At 42.9% G+C, this 21,224-nt stretch overlaps 1 protein-coding gene across 1 annotated transcript; it reads right to left on the bottom strand.

Annotated features, from left to right (window-relative positions):
• Nucleotides 1-10,109: 10,109 nt before the first annotated feature.
• Nucleotides 10,110-19,380, bottom strand: DYNLRB2 (dynein light chain roadblock-type 2). Its single transcript, XM_036834066.1, has 4 exons — nucleotides 19,278-19,380; nucleotides 16,904-16,979; nucleotides 11,245-11,412; nucleotides 10,110-10,414 (listed from the first exon to the last, which is right to left on the bottom strand). The coding sequence occupies exons 1-4, from the start codon at nucleotides 19,278-19,280 to the stop codon at nucleotides 10,371-10,373; spliced, it is 291 nt and encodes a 96-aa protein (XP_036689961.1). The 5' UTR covers nucleotides 19,281-19,380; the 3' UTR covers nucleotides 10,110-10,370.
• Between the last annotated feature and the right edge of the window lie 1,844 nt (nucleotides 19,381-21,224).

Genomic DNA, 21,224 nt, shown 5'->3' with positions numbered 1-21,224 from the left:
GTACTGACAGTTGAAAGAAGCTAGACACAGAAAATTCCACTTATCCAAAGTACACAAAGAGAAAAAAGTAATAATCTCTGGTGACAGAAGCCAGGCTCTTAGTGACCCTCGGGGTGGGCATCAGAGACCAGAGGGAAGCTCGAAGGGTACCTCTTGGGAGGCAGACGTGTTTAGTTTCTTGATTTGGATGCTGGTTACACGGGTGTGTTTAGTTTGTGAAGATTCATCGAGCTACATACTTATGTTGTATGTGCTTTTTGTTTGCATATCACACTTCAATAAAAGTTTAAATTGTAGAAAGGTGAAAAATAAAAATAAGGAAGGGTAAAAAGGAGAAAATAAAATCAGGCATAATCCCACTCACTCAGAAATCACTGTTGTTAACGTCCTGGTGTGTATTTTTCAAAACCTTTCCACATGTATGTGTTTTCAGACACATAAGCATAGTGTTTATGGCTGTGTTGGAGCTGAGTATCCTAATCTGGAGAGCAGAACAGCCTGTTTTTCAGTGCTGATGGCAGGAGAAATAGTAATGGCAACCCCAAATCGGGAATCAATATTCTGGGAAGTCCTGGGAAGGAATAGGTCTGAGAGAGAGCTCAGATGTCCTATGGACCTGGGAGGTGGAGGCTCCAGTGGTCAGGTTGCCCTTATTTCTTTAAAGTGTGTGCCCCTATTTGCCCCCCGCCAAACCGGTGATGTGGATTATACCCCGCGCACAATTCATTTATTCTGCATCCAGGCTTTCTACATGGAGTGTAGACTAAATGCAGACTCTGAACAATGCACGAGTTTGGGGGGCAATGATAAATAAGACTTGGTTTCAGACTTCAAGGGGCTTTGGGTCGAGCAGTGTGACTCTGGGCAGGATACCGCCCTCATGGGAACCTCATTTTCCTTGTCAGGAAAATGGGGATGAGTAAAGTCTACCAGGTGAGGTTATTTTGAGGTCAATGGGGTAACATCATAAAGAACCTGGACACGGCCTGGGCTCCAAGACTGTATGTGGTGGTGAAAAAATAGTGCAGGAGCCTGCTGGAGCCCACCCTGGGATCCAGGCCTGTCTGGCCAACTGTAGGCTGGCGCCATCAGAAACCTGTTTGCACGGGGGCTTTGTAGTCTCACTTCTCTGAGTGGAAGAATCATCTGATTATAGATTGGGGTCTGGACTCAGGAAAAGTCCCTGTATGTAAAAACTGAAAGGTGGGCTTCACAAGGAGCCCAAGCAGAAAGTGGGGTGAGGCATTTCCTTCCTCATGGATGGCAGTTGTGCCTGACACAGGAGGAGATGGTGGTGGCAGGTCAGGAGGTGGTACCTAGAGGTTATCCGTGATGTTCGGAGCCCAGAGCTCTGGTAGGAGCGCCAAGGAGGGTTGGAGCCAGCGAAGGTGAAGGTCATGGAGATGCCACGTGGAAACTGGCTGGCCTGACTCATTGGCGGCTGAGGTGTCCCCAGGGATCCCCCAATGCTTGGGATGTGAAACCTGGCTGGAGAATCAGCTTTGGCTGGATTTTCCAGGTTGTCTCCTTCGTCGTTTTGTTTTTAGTCGGGATTGGGGCATAAGTTGACTGCCGTATGACGTCCTTTTACTTCTCTCCCTAGCTCTTACTCTGAGCTGTGGCTTTGGGTGGCCTGGGCTTGGCCGTGGAGGAAGATTTCAGGAAGAGAAAAAGGGTAGACCGACAGTGTTCCTAAACTCCTAGTCCTAACCCCTCTCCGAGGGGCACTTGTTGGGGGAAACATAGATTTCCTCGTCCTGGAGGAGTATTTCTCCAACTTGAATGGGAACGAGGGTCCCTGGCAATCTTCCTAAATGCAGGTGCTGATTCAGCAGGTCTGGGGTGGGGCCCCTGAATGACCGTTGTGTGTAGGTGTCGGGGCCGAAGAGCAGGGGAGGACAGAACGGAAGAAGGGCCCACCCTGCCTCGTGGAGAGCGAACAGCTTTACTTGCCGCTGTGCGTGAACAAAGGTCTATTCCTAAAGCAAGGTTTAAAGACCACTGGCCTAGATTATGCCTCACTTTACACTTCCTTACGCCCAGATTGCTCTTTCCTTCCCCTTAACTTTGTAAACCCCTCTTCCGCCTTTAATATCCAGCTCAGGTATGTTTGCTTGAATGCCGCTTTTCTTAAACACCAAGCCTTTATCAGTCCTTTATCTGCATGACATTGGCACCGGCCCTCACGCGTACTTCTTTGGTCGCTATTATCTCACTGTGTTGAAAATGTATTCTTTGCACACCTATCTCCGTTCTACGCTAGGAGCTCCTTGGGGGCAGGGATGATGTCACCTGTGTCTGCTCCTGGGCAGAGTCATTACTGGTTACATGCTTGCAGAACGGAGCACGACCTGGTTAATGGTTCCCTGATTAAGAAGCACACCTTCTTTCAATTCTCAGATGGAGCCAGTATTTTTATTAATTTGAAATTTCATAAATGGTTATTCATCTCTGCTTGCATCTCCCAGAAATCGCTGGGCTTGGCAAGAGCAGGTAAACATGTTCAGATAACATCCTCTTTCCGCTCCTCCTGACATTACTGATGGTGTTGTGCATTTTTTTTTTTTTTTCCTTTCCTGGAGACACTAGACATTCACTTTCCCCCCTGCGTCCCTGAGATAGGATCAAATACCCAACCGAAAGGCTCAGAGTTTGTGAACAACTTAAAGTTCATGTTGGATAAAGGATCTGGCTGACAGCACCATTTGGGGCATTGTAATCTGATGAGGCTAGCGCCAGCCCAGTCCCCAAAGGGTGGGACCTGCTGACACAGGCCTCCCATCCATGCTCCACAAAGGGTGCAGCTGTGAATCCTGGGACCTATTCTCGGAAGCTGGGCCTTCTGCTTTCCTGGCATTGACGGGGGTCGGCGGGGGCAGGTATTTCCCTGGAGCTGTTCAGGAAGCAGAAAGTTGTGCAGGAACAGATGCAGAAGGAGGCCCATGACAGTCAGTGAGCTGCTTTAATTCATCCTGCAATCTGAATGGAGAAGTCTTAAAGCTTCTAATTGGTCAGAATCCCGTCTTGAGTGTTCTTGGAGGATGTAGCTACTAACTATGTCCATTTCAAAGGCGCTCATTAACTTGATGGACCCCTTTGCAACCAGTCGCATGATCCAGGGAACAGTGTTTCTAAAATAGGGCCTGGGTGGGAATAGAGATGTTGACTACCCCACAGACTGAGTACCTACCCTGTGCCAGATTTTCTTCCAGGCACTTGGGTAGGGGTAAGAATAAGGTAGTTTGTGTCCTTAAGCCTAACAGACTGCCAAATGCATAACTTCTCTTGACTGGATTGTTGAGTCAATGCAGCCAGTTGCTACAGACCAGAAAATCAGTCTGATGGATTGAATTGATCCATCAATCCAGACTAAATAGAAAAGCTGGTTATATGTGTAGGCAGGGTGGGGAGGGGGAAGGAAGGAATGGTTCAAACAGGTTAGAAATGTGGACAGAATGGGAGGGGGATTAAGCATAGTACAAAGCAGGTTTCTGTTTAGACACAATGGGAGGGGGATAAAACATAGGCTTGAGGAACATACAAAACAGTAGTTGCATTCTTGATGGGGAGATTGGTCCTATGAGCAATTCCTGATATGATGACATTGCATGAATGGGATGGTAGTCTGACATCCTATAGACCAGATGGATGGTTGATTGTTGGGGATTTGAGGGGTTTGGTGAAAGAATTAGGAGTAATTGATCTGATGAACCCCATGGAATATTGTTAAATGTGAACACTGTGACACTGATCATATTTATAACAATAACCTAATTGCTGTGATGGTCCTCTCCCAGCACTTACTGGTTCTCTAGGTAGTACTGATGATGGTGATGATGATAATAGCAACTCCCCTTTGTTGAACATCTACTAAGTGTCAGGGGCTTTATATAATTTCTTCTTGTCTCCCAACAACCCGCCATGTAGGAGTTATGGTAAGGATTCTAAGGTTCAGAGATGTTAATTTCCTTGTCACGTATCTGCTGAGTCAGCAACGTAGGCAACATGTGTGCCCCAGTCAAGAATTGGGGTTTCGGTGCCTCCTCTGACACTTAACACTTGCTTGAACTTAGGCAAGCTGTGAAACTCCTCTAAGATGTGGTGTTCCTGTCTGTAAATTGCGGCTGTTGTGAAAATCCAAAGTGCCTGTCACATGGTAAGTAATCAACAAAGGTCAGCAGCTGCTGATGTTCTTTTCGTTTCTTTTCTTCCTCTTCTTCTTTTTCTTTCTCTTCTTCTAAAAGGAATAACATAAATAGTAGTTTTATTATTACTATTATTATTAATTATTAATTATTGATGGCAGGGCTGGCTACCAGACAGTCTGGCTACAAAACAGCATCCTTCCTTCAGCACCACGCTGCCTTCTGGGAGCAAGGGGATGGTAGGTTGTCAGGTGAATCTGTACCTTACTTCTTTATTCCTTTTGTCTCTCTTATGACTCTCGGCCACTTCAGATACTCCAGGCCACCCAGAGAGGTGCTTTGGGAATGTATCTGCCTAGAGTCCGGGTGGCCTGTTCTCTTTCCAGCCAGTGACAGAGGCAGAGGCCACTTTCCAGGTGGGAATGAACTAGAGTGCCTGCTGCCCAGTTAGAGGGGCATGTCAGTGCCACACTCCCACCCAGAGCTCTGCCTCCTGGAGTGTCCAGCAGTGGCCTCTCCCCCTGTATTGCTAAAGCCATGGGGCACGTTTTGAAGCAGGGGAGTGAGAGACCACAAAACATCTGTTCAGGGCCTCTGATTAATACGCACTTTCGGGGGGTTACTGGGCTCCTTGACCATGTCTGATTAAAGCAGCCGGGGGCGACCCAAATACAGCCCCAAAATGTTAGCTAAGGACTTCTTGGTTTCAGGCAACAGATAAAACTCACTCTGGTAGTGTACACAAAGAGGAACACTGTGTTGAAGGCATTAGAGGAGTTTCATAAACCCAAGGGTAAAAATATAGTTGAGGACCTCGAAGGTTGCCGGGAACCCATGGCATGAACACTGTACTGTACTCTCACTCTCGTTATGATGCACAACTGCTACATTTCTTCCTTCCAAGAGGCTCTCTCTGCTACCCCTCTGGGAAAAATATGGCCTCCGCAACGCCCCTGCCTTTGTGCACAGGTCCAGCCACGTGGAAACTTCCTCTCTGACTCTCTTTCAAATCTAAATACCAAGGAAGCATCTCTCATTGGCCTCGTCTGGTCAGGTCACCACCGACAAGCTTGATAGAGTTGCATGCAGATATTAAGAAAAATCAATATAAACCCTAGATAGGAACGTGGCAGTGCTTTTTTTTTTTTTTTTTAAATGGGCCTCTGTCCCTTCACTCTATTTTAAAAAAAATTCTAGAGCATAGTTGATTTACAATGTTGCATTAATTTCTGCTGTACAGCAAAGTGAATCAGTTATACATATACATATACCCACTCTTTTTTAGGTTCTTTTTCCATATAGGTCATTACAGAGTACTGAGAAGGGTTCCCTGTGCTATACAGTAGGTCCTTATTAGTTATTTATTTTATATATATTAGTGTGTATATGTCAATCCCAGTCTCCCAATTTATCCCTCCCCGCTGCCCCGTGGCAATGCTTATTAAATGATAACTAAAGGAATTAGACAAAAGTGTGAACCCAGCAGGATTATAACTCTTTAAATCCATTTTTACGTATGGTTAAAGAGTAGAAGAGGCCACAGTGAGATGTGTTACAGTGACTTATATTCTGGTAAACTTGGTTTATTCGGCCGCTATTGCTATAGTTAATCATAATAATGGGCACCTATGCTGTACCGTATAGCTCAGGAGGCAAGGCCACTGTGGGCAGGCGTTCTTCACGTTTGTAGGTGAGTAAACTGAGGGTCAGAGAAGTTGGGGATCCTGCTAACAAATAAGTAGAGTCAGACTGTAGATCTCGTGATCTTTCAACGGCACCGTCTTTACATCTCATGGTGTAAAGCTGACCAAAGAAAGAGAATTTGAAAACCATTTCTGCACGCAGCAGGAATGTTCAAGGTTGAGGGCATCAAGAGAGGGAGTCCTGAGGTCATGTATGGTGAAGGGAAGAAGGAGAGGAGGTTTCCCAGAGTCAGAACCCAGGAGGAAGTAAGAAGGTTGAGTCTTTTTTTCTCTGTGTTCAAGGTGTGGCTGAGCGTATGGCCCACCCAACCCTCTGCGTCACATCTTGCCTAAGAAATATACAGAAAAGTGTTACTGACCTGAAATCTTCCAGATTCTAAAAATATCCCGAACTTCCCTGGGGATGCCTGAGCTTCCATTACTAGAGATGGTTTCATATTAAGGGGGGGGGGGAGTCTAGACCTAGGATTTCCTAGGATTTGAAATACCACTTTATTTTTTGTCAAGACTCCTCATTGGAGATGCTTTCACCACTCTGAAAGCTCTGTTATGGCCCCAAACATGATCTACTTTTTCTTCCAATGGGGAACGTAAGACTAAATATTGCTTGACTGAGTGACTATCTCTGGCTATCTTTTCCTGTTCAAGGGCATATATTACGTATTTTCTAAATTCAGAAGAGTGAGGGTATTTCCCCCATGTCAAAGACGTATTGGGGATAATTGTAATTTTTCAAAGACCAAGAGAGGGTGAGGGGGAGGAGAATCCAAGTCTTAGTCTATGGTGATTTTTGCTTTGGAAGAGGTGATCTAGCTCAAAAGCCAGAATGTAACCAGTGAAAGTGGCTTTGAGAGGCAGGCACCTGCTGGAGCTTTGGGCAGGCTGCCACTCATCCCCTTCTCAGATGGTCCTGCTGTTCAGTGATGAAGATTTGGGAGCTCGTAATGCTAATGATGTGTAAATGCATTTCAGTTATTTTATTAAGCTGGTCTTTCCAGGTTCATTCTCATTAATATTGATGGTTGGGATATGTTCCCCCAGAGAGTCTGCAAATAGCTCTCCTATTGTTCAGGTAAAATTTATAGCAATTTGGACTAAAGGGAGGCACCAGTGAGTCCAGGCTTGTGCTTCTCATAGGAAATGAAAACTTTATCAATGGTTTTGTATGAGTGTGGATCTTTAGTCTATAGATCCAGGCATTTTTTAGTTTTTTTAAATAAGAGTTAATTTACTGTGTTGTTAGGAATCCAAGGGGAATGTGAATGCCTCTGTGCTGGAAGGCAGAGAGGGGTGATTCAGATTCCCCAAGATTATATCCTCCTCCATTGTCATTGGCTTTGGCAAGTTCTATACCACAGTCTCGGCCTCTAGCAAAGGGTTACTGTTTCCTCTGGATGCAAAAGTGCAGGCAGGACCACAGCAGAGTTCCCTGCCAAGTGGGATGGAAGGGTCTCCTTGCACAAAAGAGCCCACACAGAGCCCTGGCACTTAAAGCAGTGGCATCTGCACCTGCCAGAGGTTTCCCACTGCTACATCTCAAATGGGGCTTGAAATTTCTGGCTGGGCCAGGAGGAAGGAAGTGGCTTTACCACTCAGCCATGCGTCTGCTGATGAGCTCTGGGTAGGCTGGGGAACAATGGGGAGATGACAGTTTTAGGGATTGGAATCAAATGTTACCTCTGGTACATTTTAAAACAATGAGCTAATCTCTACCTCCTCAAAACAGTTTTTTTCTGGAGGGTATGGGGGGGGTGTCTCACAAGAGCATGAGCCCCCTGATAAGATCATGAGCACCAATTCCATAGGCTTGACCAGTTCAGTACAAACTGACATACTTGATTCCTGAAAAACACTGGACGCCAGGCTCAGGTGAAATCCTCACCTGTAAAACCAAGGAGTCAGATAGATGGTATCAGTGATCCTCTCCCTCAATAGTGCATTTCCTTGCTGCTTGGATTCTAACAAGATGTTGTTTATGTTGGAAATTGTCAGCACACATAGAAGCTGTGCCTGGGCGAGTGGGTATTCTGGTACCCAGACCTCACTGGCTGAAGGATGAGGTTGGGTCCATGGTGGTACGTCTGGTCTCTGAGTCATGACAGAAGGAAGGGGAAGCACTCACCTGTGACCAAGACCTGCTCTTGGGCTGAATTTCCTCTATAATTACAGGCTGCTGCATCTGGGTCCAATCAGGAGGGGCTCAAGGAGGCTGCGGAGCAGATGACCCTGGGGACTCCAGGGAGAACAAACACAAATTCGATACCACCTAGAGGGGGAGGATAGAACACAGGGGTTCTAACAACAGCTGAACAGCTCGAGACGTGACAACCAAATGCAATATGTTACCCTTGATAGACTCCTGGATTTAAAAAAATAGCTATAAAGGACATTATTGGGACCACTGAGGAAATTCGAACATGACTATATTAGATGCTATTATTGTATCAATAATAAATTTCTTAAGTAGGAAATTGGGGTTATGGATGTGGATTATGGGGAGGGAGGAAGAGACATGAAGCAAATGTTGTAAAATATTGAGTTGGTGAATGTGGGTGAAGCTTATGTGGGTGTTCATTCTCTCCTCTTCTGCCACTTTGAAGTTTTTTAAAACAAAAAGTGTGGGGAAAATGCTCGAAAGTCTAATACGTGCTATAGTATAGGCTCTCCATCCTGCAATCTCTTTGATGTTTATTCATCCCACTTTTTTTAGAAGAACTCACTTCTGCTGTAATTTAAGCTCATTTCCTCATTTGTTCTGTTCTCTCCGGAGACAGAGACAGCATCCTCCTTGTAAATCTAGGGCTCAGCTGGCTTGATGATGTGGGGGAACCCCAGGGCTGTTCCCGGATGGAACTTGTATTTATGTGTGTCTTGGGCTACTCTCCTCACCACCCCAGTAAGACCCACTGTTGAGTAACCGCAGTGGATCTCAGCCTGGAGCCGCACTGCAAATACCTGGAGAGCATTTTCAGAGTATATTCATGTGGGTCCCACTTTCCAGGGGCACTGAGATCTGCAGTGGGGTGCAGACGTCTGTTGCGTGGATAGGATTGACTGTTTGGCTTCAGCCACCATGGTCCCTTTCAGCCTTGGCCCGTCTCCTCTACCATCACCACATGGAGAGTAAACCCCTTTCACCTGAGGGATTTGCCTTGGCCCTTCTTTTCTGCCCAGACCACCGTCTGCTTGGGTTGGGCTATTGTAGCCTCCCAGGATGCAAGCTGGTGCCATGGCAGTGGCAGAACTAAACTTGTCCTGCACCATTCCTCACTCTTGGCTTGTTGTGGAGTTGTGGGAACTTAGGAGGAAGCGTCTGTGGACCCCCATGCAGGGTGACTTGTGCATCCTGACAAGGATCCTCCGGAAAAGGAGAGGACCAAGGCACAAAGGAGGAGAGGGGCTGCAGCTGTATCCATAATGTTTATTTTTTGGATGAATCTCAACAGCATTATGCTGAGTAAAAAAAGTCAATCTCAAAAGGCTACGTACTGTATGATTCCATTTATATAACAACCATTTTGATATGACAAAATTACAGAAGTGGAGGATAGATTAGTGGGTGCCAGGGGTTGGGGGGTTGCTACAAAAGGGTACCACGAGGAGCTCAGGTGGTGATGGAAATGCTCTGTATCTAGGCTGAATCAGTGTCCATTTCCTGGTTGTGATATTGTACTATAGTTTCGAAAGATGTTGCCATGGGGGAAACTGGGTAGAGGGTACACAGGATCTATGTTATTTCTTACAGTTTCACGTGAATCCTCAGTTATCTCAAAATAAAATGCTTAATTAGAAAAAAAAAGGAGGATATAAGGCAAACATGGCAAAAGATTAACATCTATTCTATATGGGTTGTGGAAATCTGTTATATTTGTTCTATCATTTTCATTATGTTGAGAATGTTTGAAATATCTAGTAAGATAAACCCTCCGGAGTTCTCTAGGCAGCTTTTGACGTGTGCATCCTTCCTCAGGACCCGCTCCTGGTCCCCTCAGGCTGGTGCGATGGAAGGACAGGCCTGAGGAGTTTCGCAGGGGGCAGTGCCAACCCAACTGAGAACTGCGCTCTTGACTTCTTACGGCCCTCGTTTAAGCTGGGAAAGCACCTGTAGCTCCTTGAGGGCTGGGACGCCCTGCTTCCCTCCTGGCCCCACTCTGCTCCACTGAAACTCCCTGGCATGTCAGCGAAATGGGCAGAATCACACTTCTATTCTAATTCTTGGTGGCCATTACTTCTAGACGAAAAGAACTGTCTCCAGGAAGGCTGTCTTCTCACTAGAATTCTTTGGTTTTGTGTATCGTAAAAAAAATGAGGCATACATACCAGAATTTATTTATTATATAGCTAAATCACAAATTTACAATACATTAAAAATGGACTAAATGAGACATGTAGAAGAGTTTAAATGTAAAAATAGAAAGGAATGTCCAAAAGATCATTTAGATTGGATTATAATTTTAGGAATCTTTAAAGAGTGAAATGTTTTCAGCCTGGCGTCCCAGCACAGAACTTGTCCATTGCAGGTCTATTCACATGGATTTTGAATGACAATCAGAAGATATTCCTTATCTGTGGAGAGATATGGACAAAGTTAATCCACCCTAAAAATTAAATTTAATAAATGAATACTTCAGCTAATCTGCTTTTCTCTTCAACACATCACTTGGACCTTGTGTAGACCAGTGGGCTCCCAGCACATCAGAATCACCTGTTGAGCTTTCAGAAAATACCATTACCTGGGGCCAAGCCCCAGAGATTCTGTATTTATTGGTCTGGGATAGAGTCCCAGGTATCAGTAATTTTTTTTTAAGCTCTCCAAGTGATTCTAATGTGCAGCTTGGGTGAGAACACAGGTGTAGGGAAAGCTTCATTTAGTTTGGGGGTAACTCTGATTTTACAGTTGTACTACAGCGAAGTTTGTTCTAGACTAGATTTAGGAACATGAGTCCTGTTTTACACTGACATCCACTAAAACTGTGAATGTACCTCCTTCAAGGAAAGAAGTATTTCTGTGGCTGCTGTCTTTTGATAGCCCCAGTGAATGTGCTCTACTCCAGGGAAGGTCTAAGATCCTACAGACCTTTGATCTGCCCTCTTCGTTATCCCCTGGACAGGAGACATTTCTCCCACTCTTCAGAAAGTCTGTGTGCTAAGTTCACATAACAGGAAACCTACACGTCCTAAATGTTTTGATTACTAACAACAAAAACAAATGGGCAAAATTCAATGTCTTTACTAATTTCACGGAATTTTCACATTCAGACTTCTTCATTTTGTAATTGAAGAGCATTATGTGTCATATTGCATGTTGAAATCCACACTCCCCGTTCTTTGAGACAAAGCTTTTATCCAGTGAAGTAGAAAGATGCCTTAAATAATGAAAAGAAATGCCAAATTACCTGGAGCTACCATGATTTCATGTTTCTTTGATCTGATCCTAAGAAAAGTTAGGTCGTTCTGAGGATCAATGTCACGAACTGTGCTCTTGGCTTTCACGGTCAGCTGATGAAGGAGACCTGCATATTGAACTGTTGTCGAGTTGTCCAAGGTCGTTCGGATGGGAATGCCTGGTACGAGATTTAATTTGGGGTTAAACATTTTTTGTTTTGATTTTAAAAGTAATATGTGCATCGTAGAAATACTGGAAAATACTGTCATTGTAAAAAGGAAGAAAAAGTGATGGCTCATATCACTCAAAGGTAACAATTTTATTTCCTTCCAATCGTTTTGCCATTACGTGGATTTTAAAATTTAGTTGCATCAAACTATAATTACATATTTGACTGTTACTTTTTTCTTCATTTAAATTATAGCATACAAGCTGTCCTTGTTGATGATGCCATCAACGTTATTTTTAATGGCTGTAGACTTTACTATTTTTTTGAATATATCATAATATAATCAACTCCCTACTGTTGGATTGTTAGGTAGTGTGTTTTTGTTTTTGTAGCTAATGGTGATGAACATTTTTGTACACAAGTCTTCTGGAAGTTGTTAATTGATTATTTCAGTACTAAGTTAACATATTACTATACGAAATGCATTCCCCTAAGCATCCTGTCTACGGTGAGTCCACTGTGAAATGCTTGGTCTGTGACATGGTGCTAGTTTCTCCCCTGAGGCCAGAAATAGAAAGGGGATGTCACTGCACATGCTAGAGGGTATATCAAAAGGGATTTTCAAAATTTCTTCGTAACTTCCTCATACGGTATTTTGCAAACCTTAATTTTTATGCTAGAAAATACAGCAACCAAGACTCTGCAGTTCGGCTGGGCATTCCCTGGTTTGCACTCACTCTTGGTTTAAGCATGATTAAATTTGGCTACTTGTGTGCTCTATTGTTTCATTATATGAGTTTAAAACAGAAGCTATTAATTTAACTGGAAAAATCTAGCCAGACGAATATGCAAGTATAATTCAATTCAGTTCATATCAATCCAGCTCCATTCAGGTCACTCAGCGCTTATTATGGAACAGGTGCTGTGCTAGGTATTTTACATACACTATGTCTAATCAGAACCGGCCTTCATATTATTTTGAAAACTACCAGATCAACCAGGGAATTCCAGGGATTTGATTTGCAAGTGTGCCTTGCGTTTAGGGAGACATATGAAGGTGAATTTGGGATCACTGTCAAGTTCCTCAGGAACCTGAATTAAGGCCAATCAATAAAAAAGGTCGACGTGGCTCTCTTGGTTTTTCCCTCAGAGAATGTAGCTCCAGAAACTGGTAAACAAGATGAGCGCTTCTAACTTGGGATTTTACCTGTTTTTCATGAAACTCTTTGAGAGCCTCAACTCTGACTTTGGAACAGACTAATTTCTTTTTAAGAAAACCATTCTCTCCAGAGTAAGTCTTGCCAAAGAAGGCAACAACAGTATTTACAGGAAAACCTATTTAAGTAAGGTTTTATAGAAAACGTGTTAATTTCTGTATTATTGTTTCTTGGCCACTTTTTCTCCAGAAGTCAGTTCTGTCTTTCACAACTGATGAACCATCACAAGGCATGTGTCTTTAACAAGCAGGAAACTGAAGTATAGCAAGCACTCAACCTTTCAAGGGCACTTTTTGACCAGTTTTATTTTGCATCATGAAGAGCAACTACCTACAAAGTCTGCATTGCTCAGTGTCAAAAAAGAAATACAACCAGAATAAATTATTTAAACTGTAGATGACAGGATTATGAATCAGATACTCAGGCCTACTTAGTCAGTCTATTCATGATCCAAGTCAATAAATAAAAGAGCTAGCCTTTCTGAATAATAAGTGCACACCGTGGAAACTCTTGGAGTTTTTCATATCCACTGTAGACCCTTGGGAAAAAAAAAATCAATCAACAAATATTTATTGAGTTCTTACTTGAGACTATGTGAGGTAATTAAAAAATAATTTATTAGGAAGTAACTTTAGCACATGGTATAAAATTCACCCACTTCCCCTTCTGAGAGGTAACCACTGTTCTCAGTTTCTTTGGTGTCCTTGCAGAGATATTCTAAGTCTATTCCAGTATGTTTGTGTGTGTATTCTTTAACTGTATCATTTTCTATTCTGTACCTTAACTTTTTTCTTTTAATACACTCGGGAAGTTGTTCCATTCAGTCCGCGTAAGGCTAGGTCATTCATGTTAATGTCTGTGTAATGTGACTGTTGAATGGATGCTTTGTAATACATGTAACTAATATATCTTCCTGACAGGCATTTGGGCTGTTCCCAATTTTTGATTTTTATAAACAAGGCTACAGAATATGTCTGTGTGCATGCCATTTTACATTTGTATATATGTGTAGGATAAATTCTTAAAATGTAACTTCTAGAACAAAGAGTATATATTCTATATTCCTGAACTTATGACACTACTTTAAAATATGACTCTTCATGGTCCCAGTAAGCTGGCATTCTTCAACTGTACATTTGGTTGATAGATTGTATTTCAAAAATAAAAGGAATTGGCTGGATGGCTGATAAAACCTAATGAAACTCAAATGATGGATTGTTAGAAATGTCAAGAATATTTAAAATTAAGAGTCTGCAGAAATCAGGCTTATATACATAAGAATATATGACAGATATGACTGTCTGGGAAACAAATATACATGTTCACCAGTATCTAGTTCTGTGATCAGTACTGCAATATTATAAACAATGAATTATTTTGTAAATGGGAAACCAATGTTCACAAAGAATCTAACAAAAACCTATACTCCTCAGCATTGGGCTAAATTGGTAAGTCCACTTTACTGTCATGAATAAGAAGTCTATGTTTCAATAATAGTGAAACCAAAGGACACTATTTAACATGGCAGAGGATGAGATCTAAATGGATAAACGTGGTAGAAGGCCTACCTAGCCACAATTAAAACCTAAAAATTTGTTAAAATGATTTGCCTAGAATTAGTGGACCAAAACCATTGGTACAGAACAAGAACACATAAACGCCAGCTTAGTTAAATATTTTCGGTGTTAAATTTCATGGGGCTTCTGAAAGCTGCAAAGCTGCACTGTGATAAATGGCACTTTCATCTAAAATTGAGTAGCCTGTTGAGATGGAGTATTTCATTTCATTCTGGTCGCACAACTCATACCGTATGCTATTAGTAAACATCCTTGTCATATAGTCTGGTTGTTAATAATCTGACCATAAAAATAAGCCCCTCATTTATATTTTTGGGAAAAAGGTTAATTTGGCTTTCAGAAAAGTGCCCTGAATCCTAACACAACCTTATCCTAGTAGAGGTTAATTAGAAGTTAATGGGTATTAAAACTAGTATTTTGTTGCCTTTGGATGAGAAAAGTGTTAATTGAGAGACCTCAGGAAAATAAAAGTCATTTTTAATTCTACCACTCAGAGATAATCACCGTAACATATCCCTGCCTTTTCTTCCATATTTCAGTGTGTATGTCTGCCTGGCCGTATTTAGGATTAGAAGATGCTGGCTACTGCTTCGTTTCCTGCTTTTTTTCATCTAACATTGTGAGTAGTTTTTCATGACTCTAAATATTCTTCAACATTTTAAATAGAGTAATGGTTCACTGAGTAAATATTACATAATTTAAAAATTTCCCTACTGTTGGGATTTATGTACTTGTCTGTTTATTTATTGCTATTATGTATGATGCCTCCGTAATATCCTTTGCACCTAAATCTTTCCTTCATCACTTCTTGAACAAATTTCTAGGAGTGGAATTACCGATCATAAGGTATGGATATTTTTTAGACATTTGATGCATATTGCCAGGATTATATGCTTTAGACTAAGTCTTCCAAAGTAACACATTAGATACATTGTCCAGGGTGTCACAGGTGAATGCATCTGGACTGGGTTGAATAGTGTCCCCTCCAAAATTCAAGCCCACCCTAAAGCTCAGAATGTGACATTATTTGGAAATAGAGTCTTTGAAGATGTAATTAGTTAAAATGAGGTCATACTGGATCCAGTGTGGTCATACTGGATCAGTCCAACGACGGGTCCTTATAAGAAGAGAAAACAGAGCACAGAGAGGAGAACGTACACGATGATGGAGGCAGAGACTGGAGTGATGCACCTACAGACCAGTCAACAGCAAGGATCGCTGGAAATCACCAGAAGCTGGGCAGAGGCAAGGAAGGATCCTCCTGTGGAGCCTCTGAAGAGAGCCTGGACCCACTGACACTTTGATTTCAATTTCTGGCCTTCCAGAACTGAGAGAAAATACACGTCTAATCTTTTTTAAGCCACTAAGTGTGTGGTGCTTTGTTATGGCAGCCAAAGAAAACAAATAAAGCATCTCTGTGAAGTCACACAAATAACCCATCTTAGGGGGGTGTGGCAGAGTTTATGCAAATGCCTGAAACTAAAATCAGTTCAACCAGAACCATGGACTTGGGCTGGACCGCTTCCTGGAAATATGAGGCATAGCTCTTGACTGTCCTGTAGGCTGATGTTAAATCCTCTCCCTCCTGATCACTCAAGCTGGGTGAATTTATTATATTCATTTGGCAGTGAGTTTATTAAAATTTTATTTTATTATTTTGTAAAACACATCAAATGTTTTATCTGTACAAATAAATTAAAAATTCCCACATTCACAGAACTATTTAATTACAATTCTGTTAAGTGTTAGGTATTGTGCCAGGCACTTGAGAAGTATTATTTCACATAATTGTCACAGTCACCAGTAAAGTAGGTTATTTTGCATTTTTAATGATAAGGGATTGAAGTTTAGAGTTTAAACAGACTTTCAGTGGGTAGTTGCTCACTAAATATTTATTGATGGATTTGCTCCAGAATAATGATTAGCTATGAGAGTCTGTTGCCAAGCACTGAGCTGGCAATGTACCAAATCCATGGTTGTACCATGGACTATGTGAAGTAGCTACTCTTATTTCAACTAGTGCTCTGGGGTTTGTGGCACCTCTTGCCCTTGCAAATGCCTGAATCAGCAATGAAGCCAGCAGAAGCCTTTAAGAGGCTGCCACCATAGCTGAGCGTGGAACAGTGTGCCAGAGAAAAGGCTTTGGGGATTGTTAATAGGCAAGTCTCTGGTATAAGTCTACAGATTTCATAGGTGGAAACGTATTGGCCCTTCTTAAACTATAACCACAAAGACTATACTATAAATTACATTAAAATTAATTCTCAAAGATTTCATTAACTACGGTGAAGGAACAATTTCTTTTAAAAATGAAGATTGAAACTCTGTACGCTTTACAATGTTAAAACGAAAGCAAACTGCCAACAACGGTATTCTATCTTCAATATAATAGTTTTATTGATACTCCTGAAATGTTAGAAGAGAGTTACCAAAGATTTAAAAATTAGACAATGTGCAGCATTTCTTAGGAATATATAGGTGTTTTTATGCATGTCTTATTAATATTTATCTCCCTACCTCTTAGCAGAGTTTTTGGCATGTAATTAATAGATACTCAATAGATGTTTGATGAGTAAATGCTCTAGCTAAAATATACAAGATATACTTTTGATTTAAAATTCCAAGATGTTTGCCTAAGGCTTCACACAACAAACAGGCTCTTGGTTGGCTTCTGCCTGTCAAGAAGGCAGCCTGTGAGGTGTTTACCTTCTGCATTTACAACCATCGTTCCTATAACCCCTTTATGGCTCTGGATCCTCTTTAGGGTTTCCTCCACCTCTGCCTGGAAGAGATCAGGAAGAAAATTAACCAAAGAGTCTTTGTGGTGACCCCAGTCCTAACTAGAGTAATGTTTTGAAAGACCCCTATTCTCCAATCTCCTTAAACTAAGATTTAGAAGCTCAGATTTTTGGAAGAGAGCTTTGAAATTGTCAGTTCCCAGATTTTTGGAAGAGAGCTTTGAAATTGTCAGGTCCCATATGCAAGCCTATGTAAGACCCTCTACGTACAACCCTGACAAATATCTTGGCTTGAACTCTTGTTGAGACAGAAAGCTTCTTGCCTCACAAGAGCTCACTCCATTTTTATCTGCCTCTATTTACTGGAAAAGTATCCTATGTTGTTGAACAGAAATCTGCTCCTGGTCATCTTTCATTCATTGATCTTTCTGTATTCAAGTGAAAAATCCCTTTTCTACATTATAGATTTAAAAAATACTTATAGAGCTATATCACTGCCTCCTTTTGTCTAAAAGCATCACTTGATGAGAAATCATATTCTCAGTCCTAAATGCCACCTAATTGGGAGTTCAGATGGTTAAATTCAAAATATTCTGTAAAAACAGTGTATTCCAGGATTCCAGGATTCTGTTGGTAACCACAGCCTGGATCTCAGTGCAAGCTGAACGTTCAACCATGAATGATTATGTTGGAATCCCACTACTGGGTTTTAAACTCAGCTTTCTGAATCACATGCATAGACTATATATATTGTACCAGTTTCTTTCCTTCTACAAATGCTAAAATCAATAATAATTTTTTCCAGCCTGCATATTTTCCATAACTGAGTAATCACTGGCTATTCTGAATTCAAACAGTATTCTGCAGAGTCTCTTGATGAGGATTTATGATATATTTTTCTTTCCAGCATTGTAAAGGTGAACGTTATGTTGCTTTAGTCAAAAGACAGTTTTCTTTTGCCCCTAATGTGGGTGGGAGCACTTATTTCCTCTTTCCACCACTATAGCAGGTGTTTTCTAAATTTCAGGCATTCATGTACTAGATTTATAATTTTTGACGTTATGAATACCATCTATATTATTTACCCAGCACATTCTTAAAATTATTTCACTGCTAAAAGCTTAAATAAATGCATTTTAAAAGGAAATTATATATCACTACCACAAATGTAAATCTGGTATCATTTGTCATAGGCAGAAATAACCATAAAAACAAACCAAACAAAGAGAGAACATATTATTAAATTTTACCCCAATGAGAGCTCTGAGCCTGAGGTCTGCCCTTCAGGTGAAAAATCAAAACTACCAAAGGATAGTGGTATTAACGACCTAACAGTGCCAAAAACTCTCTCCTGGATATAGTCTAAAGGCTGGGGGAAAAAAAAAAAAAAAAAAGAAAGAGGAATAACTTTCTCTGATGTGATTCACTCTGTGGTTTTTGGTTTTCTGAGCCATCTTAAGTAGCAACTAATGTTTGCATCTCACGTTGGGAAACACTGAACTTAAAGCATAATAGCTGTACAGGGATCAATGACTTACTACATTTTTTTGCCATCTATAAGACAACGTCCACAGCTCCTTACAACCGCTGCCCTCGTTTTATCTTTTTCTGTTTTACTTCTCTCCCAAACGCCTCTCTCTGATCTTCCCGGCCTTTCCCTCTCTTTTCCCAGGTGTTTTCTCCTTTGGTGATTTTTGAGCCCCCCTTACAGTCTCTTAATTCCCATCGCCAATTCTCTTTTCATTCCTTTCTTAAAAAGAAACTCTTTGCTTTCACTTTGTTCTTTTTCAAACTTTCCTGTCTCCATTTTCCTTTTCTTCTCCTCCCCCTCCCATTCCTGCTGCCTCTTTATTTTCCTTTCTTCTCTCTCAATAACTCCTCCTTCTCCCCTCTCTCCATTTCCTTGTGCTCCTTGTCCGCTCTCTTTCTTCCCTCTCAGGGTGATTTTTCTCCTCTCCCTCGCGCCGCTCCCCTTTTCAAACTTTCCTCGCTGTCGAGGAGATTTCTCATTCCCTTCAGGATCTTTCATCCCCTCCGTATCTCTCTTCTCTTTCTCGATATCCTCCCTCCACAAGTATCACCCCTCAGAAGTCACCCCCCCCCAGATATGTTTGCCCCAAGATAGCTTCCCCCATCTAGACATCTTCCCTCCCTCCACGGTCGCCCTCTGGTCCCTCCAGGGTCTCCGTGTCGCTCCTCCAAGAAGCTTCTGGAGCCCCCAGCCTTCGCCCCGGCTCCGGGCCCGGCCGGGCCTGGGTCGGCCCCGGGAGCCGGACAGCGAAGGTCCCCTGCCGGTCGCCGCCCTTGGAGCGGCGGGTCGCGGACAGAGACCCCGGATTTACCATTGCGCGGGCGGCGAGACTCTGAGCTCAGTCCGGTGCCACCGCTGCCCGGGATGTCAGCAACGCTGCCAGCCGTTGCTACGAGACAGGGGAGGAAGTGACCTCCCGGAAGCGTGGGTGGCCGCGCCTGCGTGCGCGCGGGTCGGGCCCCGCCGGGCAGGCTCTTCCGCCCCGAAGTGGCTTGACGCCTCCCGGCCGCCGTAGGCGGAGGCTGGGGACCGTGGCTCCGAGCGCTCACCTGGGGCGCGCCCGGCTCGCGGGCCGCTGGGCGTGAGGAGAGCTGAGGGGCTTAGGCCAGGCTCCGGGTCATTCGTTCGTCCTTTCACTCATTCATTCCTTGAGGTACGCGTTCGTGTAACCGCCACTTCCCCGTTCAAGAACGATTTATTGACCACCTACCACGTCCCGCCCTCTGGGCCTGTGGTATATTCTAGCGGGGGAGACAGACGAAATGCGACAAACGAAGCAATACTGTCCAAGTGTGATACGTGCTGTGGAGCAGATAAAGCGGGGTGGGTCCGTGTGACTCCGGGGTGATATTGGGTATAGCCTCAGCTGCCCAGTGACCCTCGGAGTATTTCCTGTGGCGCTGCCTTGTGCAGGGCTGATAGGTTTGTTCCCCCCGCCCACCAGGGGCAGTTGTTTTTTTAATTAAAGAAGAACTATATCGCAGTAGGGAGTAGTACAATCATATATATATCCAGCAGTTTACATGTCCCCACCTCCCAAACCGTAGGTGAAGCGCCATCTTACGTCTTAGGTTCCCATGTGTTGTAGCACCCCCAAGCTGCTCTTCACTCAGTTGGAGGCTTGCTGCTTCCCAGCGATTTTGTTTAATCCATTAGGAGCTTTATTTATTTATTTTTATAAAGTTATTTGCCCACCCTTCTGAGTTGCTGAAAAATTGCAGGCGGTAGTGCTGGAGGTTCTACAAATCGCCACAGAAGAGCGGTCCACTGGGTGTTTAAGGAACTGATGGAGGAGACAAGTTAAAGATCATTTAGGGATGGTTAGAAGTCCCTTGATCTTTTGAAGGGCATTGGATATATCTTTGTAGCCTGGGAAGAAGAAACCAACTGCGTGTGCGGGACAGTAGGAAAATTTTGTGGTTGGGGTCGTCCTGAAGTCCTGGGGTTTGAAGAGGGCTTTGATGACTAAACTCTAAGTACTAAATGCAAGTGGTGAGGGGGGCATGCATCTCCGTAGGGGCGATGCTATAGCGATTCCCTATAATACTGATTCAGTTTGTGCTTCTATTTCCAGTAAGCGGCCTCACACCAAACAAGGCATGCTTATTGCTAGGAACGTCAGCTAGAATCTGAATAGGTCCTTGTCAGGGATGCTTTGGAAGAATTTCGAACTTGGTGGTTTGGGACTAGATGATCCATTTCAACTTGGAGTCTTATCATTTTATGATGTTATGTGCAGAAACACTGTCAGAAACTCTAGTTCTGCTGCAATTTTTTTTTTTTTTGGTGGAGGAGGTGATTCTGGTCACTGTCATTTCCCCCCCCTCTTTTTTCTTTCAGAAACTTATGCTTCTCAAAAAGCCAAGTCACAATAGCTAACTCATGCCCATTGTCACTCAACACTTGGAACTCCAACCGAGATGATTAGGAATGGGCAACTAAGATTCTGGGGGAGGAGTCTGGTGTGTGTGTGTGTGTATGTGTGTGTGTGTGTGCGTGTGTGTGATCTAGCTCTGCACTGATTGCTTATACCGCTTTTCAGTGCTAAAAGTGTAGGCATTTACAGCAATACTGTCTGAATTGTATAAATACAGATTCTTGGGCTCTCTGGGTGTATCAGATCCAGGAGATTCCTACTTGATTGTGCAGCCATTTGTTTTGCTTCTAAAAAATTAGTGGCAGTGCACCATGTTGTCTGTGATGTCAGTCAGCTCTAATGAAGGAACTGACTGCATATGCATGGGGTGTGAATCCCCTC

Source organism: Balaenoptera musculus, chromosome 19 (genome assembly GCF_009873245.2).
Source record: "Balaenoptera musculus isolate JJ_BM4_2016_0621 chromosome 19, mBalMus1.pri.v3, whole genome shotgun sequence".
NCBI classification, from domain to species: domain Eukaryota; kingdom Metazoa; phylum Chordata; class Mammalia; order Artiodactyla; family Balaenopteridae; genus Balaenoptera; species Balaenoptera musculus.
This window is presented reverse-complemented; position numbering and strand designations above follow the sequence as displayed.

What these genes read in the sequence shown, in the direction of transcription:
- DYNLRB2 (XM_036834066.1), bottom strand. An exon ending in GATGGTTGTAAATGCAGAAG is followed by an intron (nt 11,413 to 16,903) that starts GTAAACACCTCA and finishes ATCTCGTACCAG; the next exon opens with GCATTCCCATCCGAACGACC. An exon ending in TGAAATCATGGTAGCTCCAG is followed by an intron (nt 10,415 to 11,244) that starts GTAATTTGGCAT and finishes ATCTCTCCACAG; the next exon opens with ATAAGGAATATCTTCTGATT.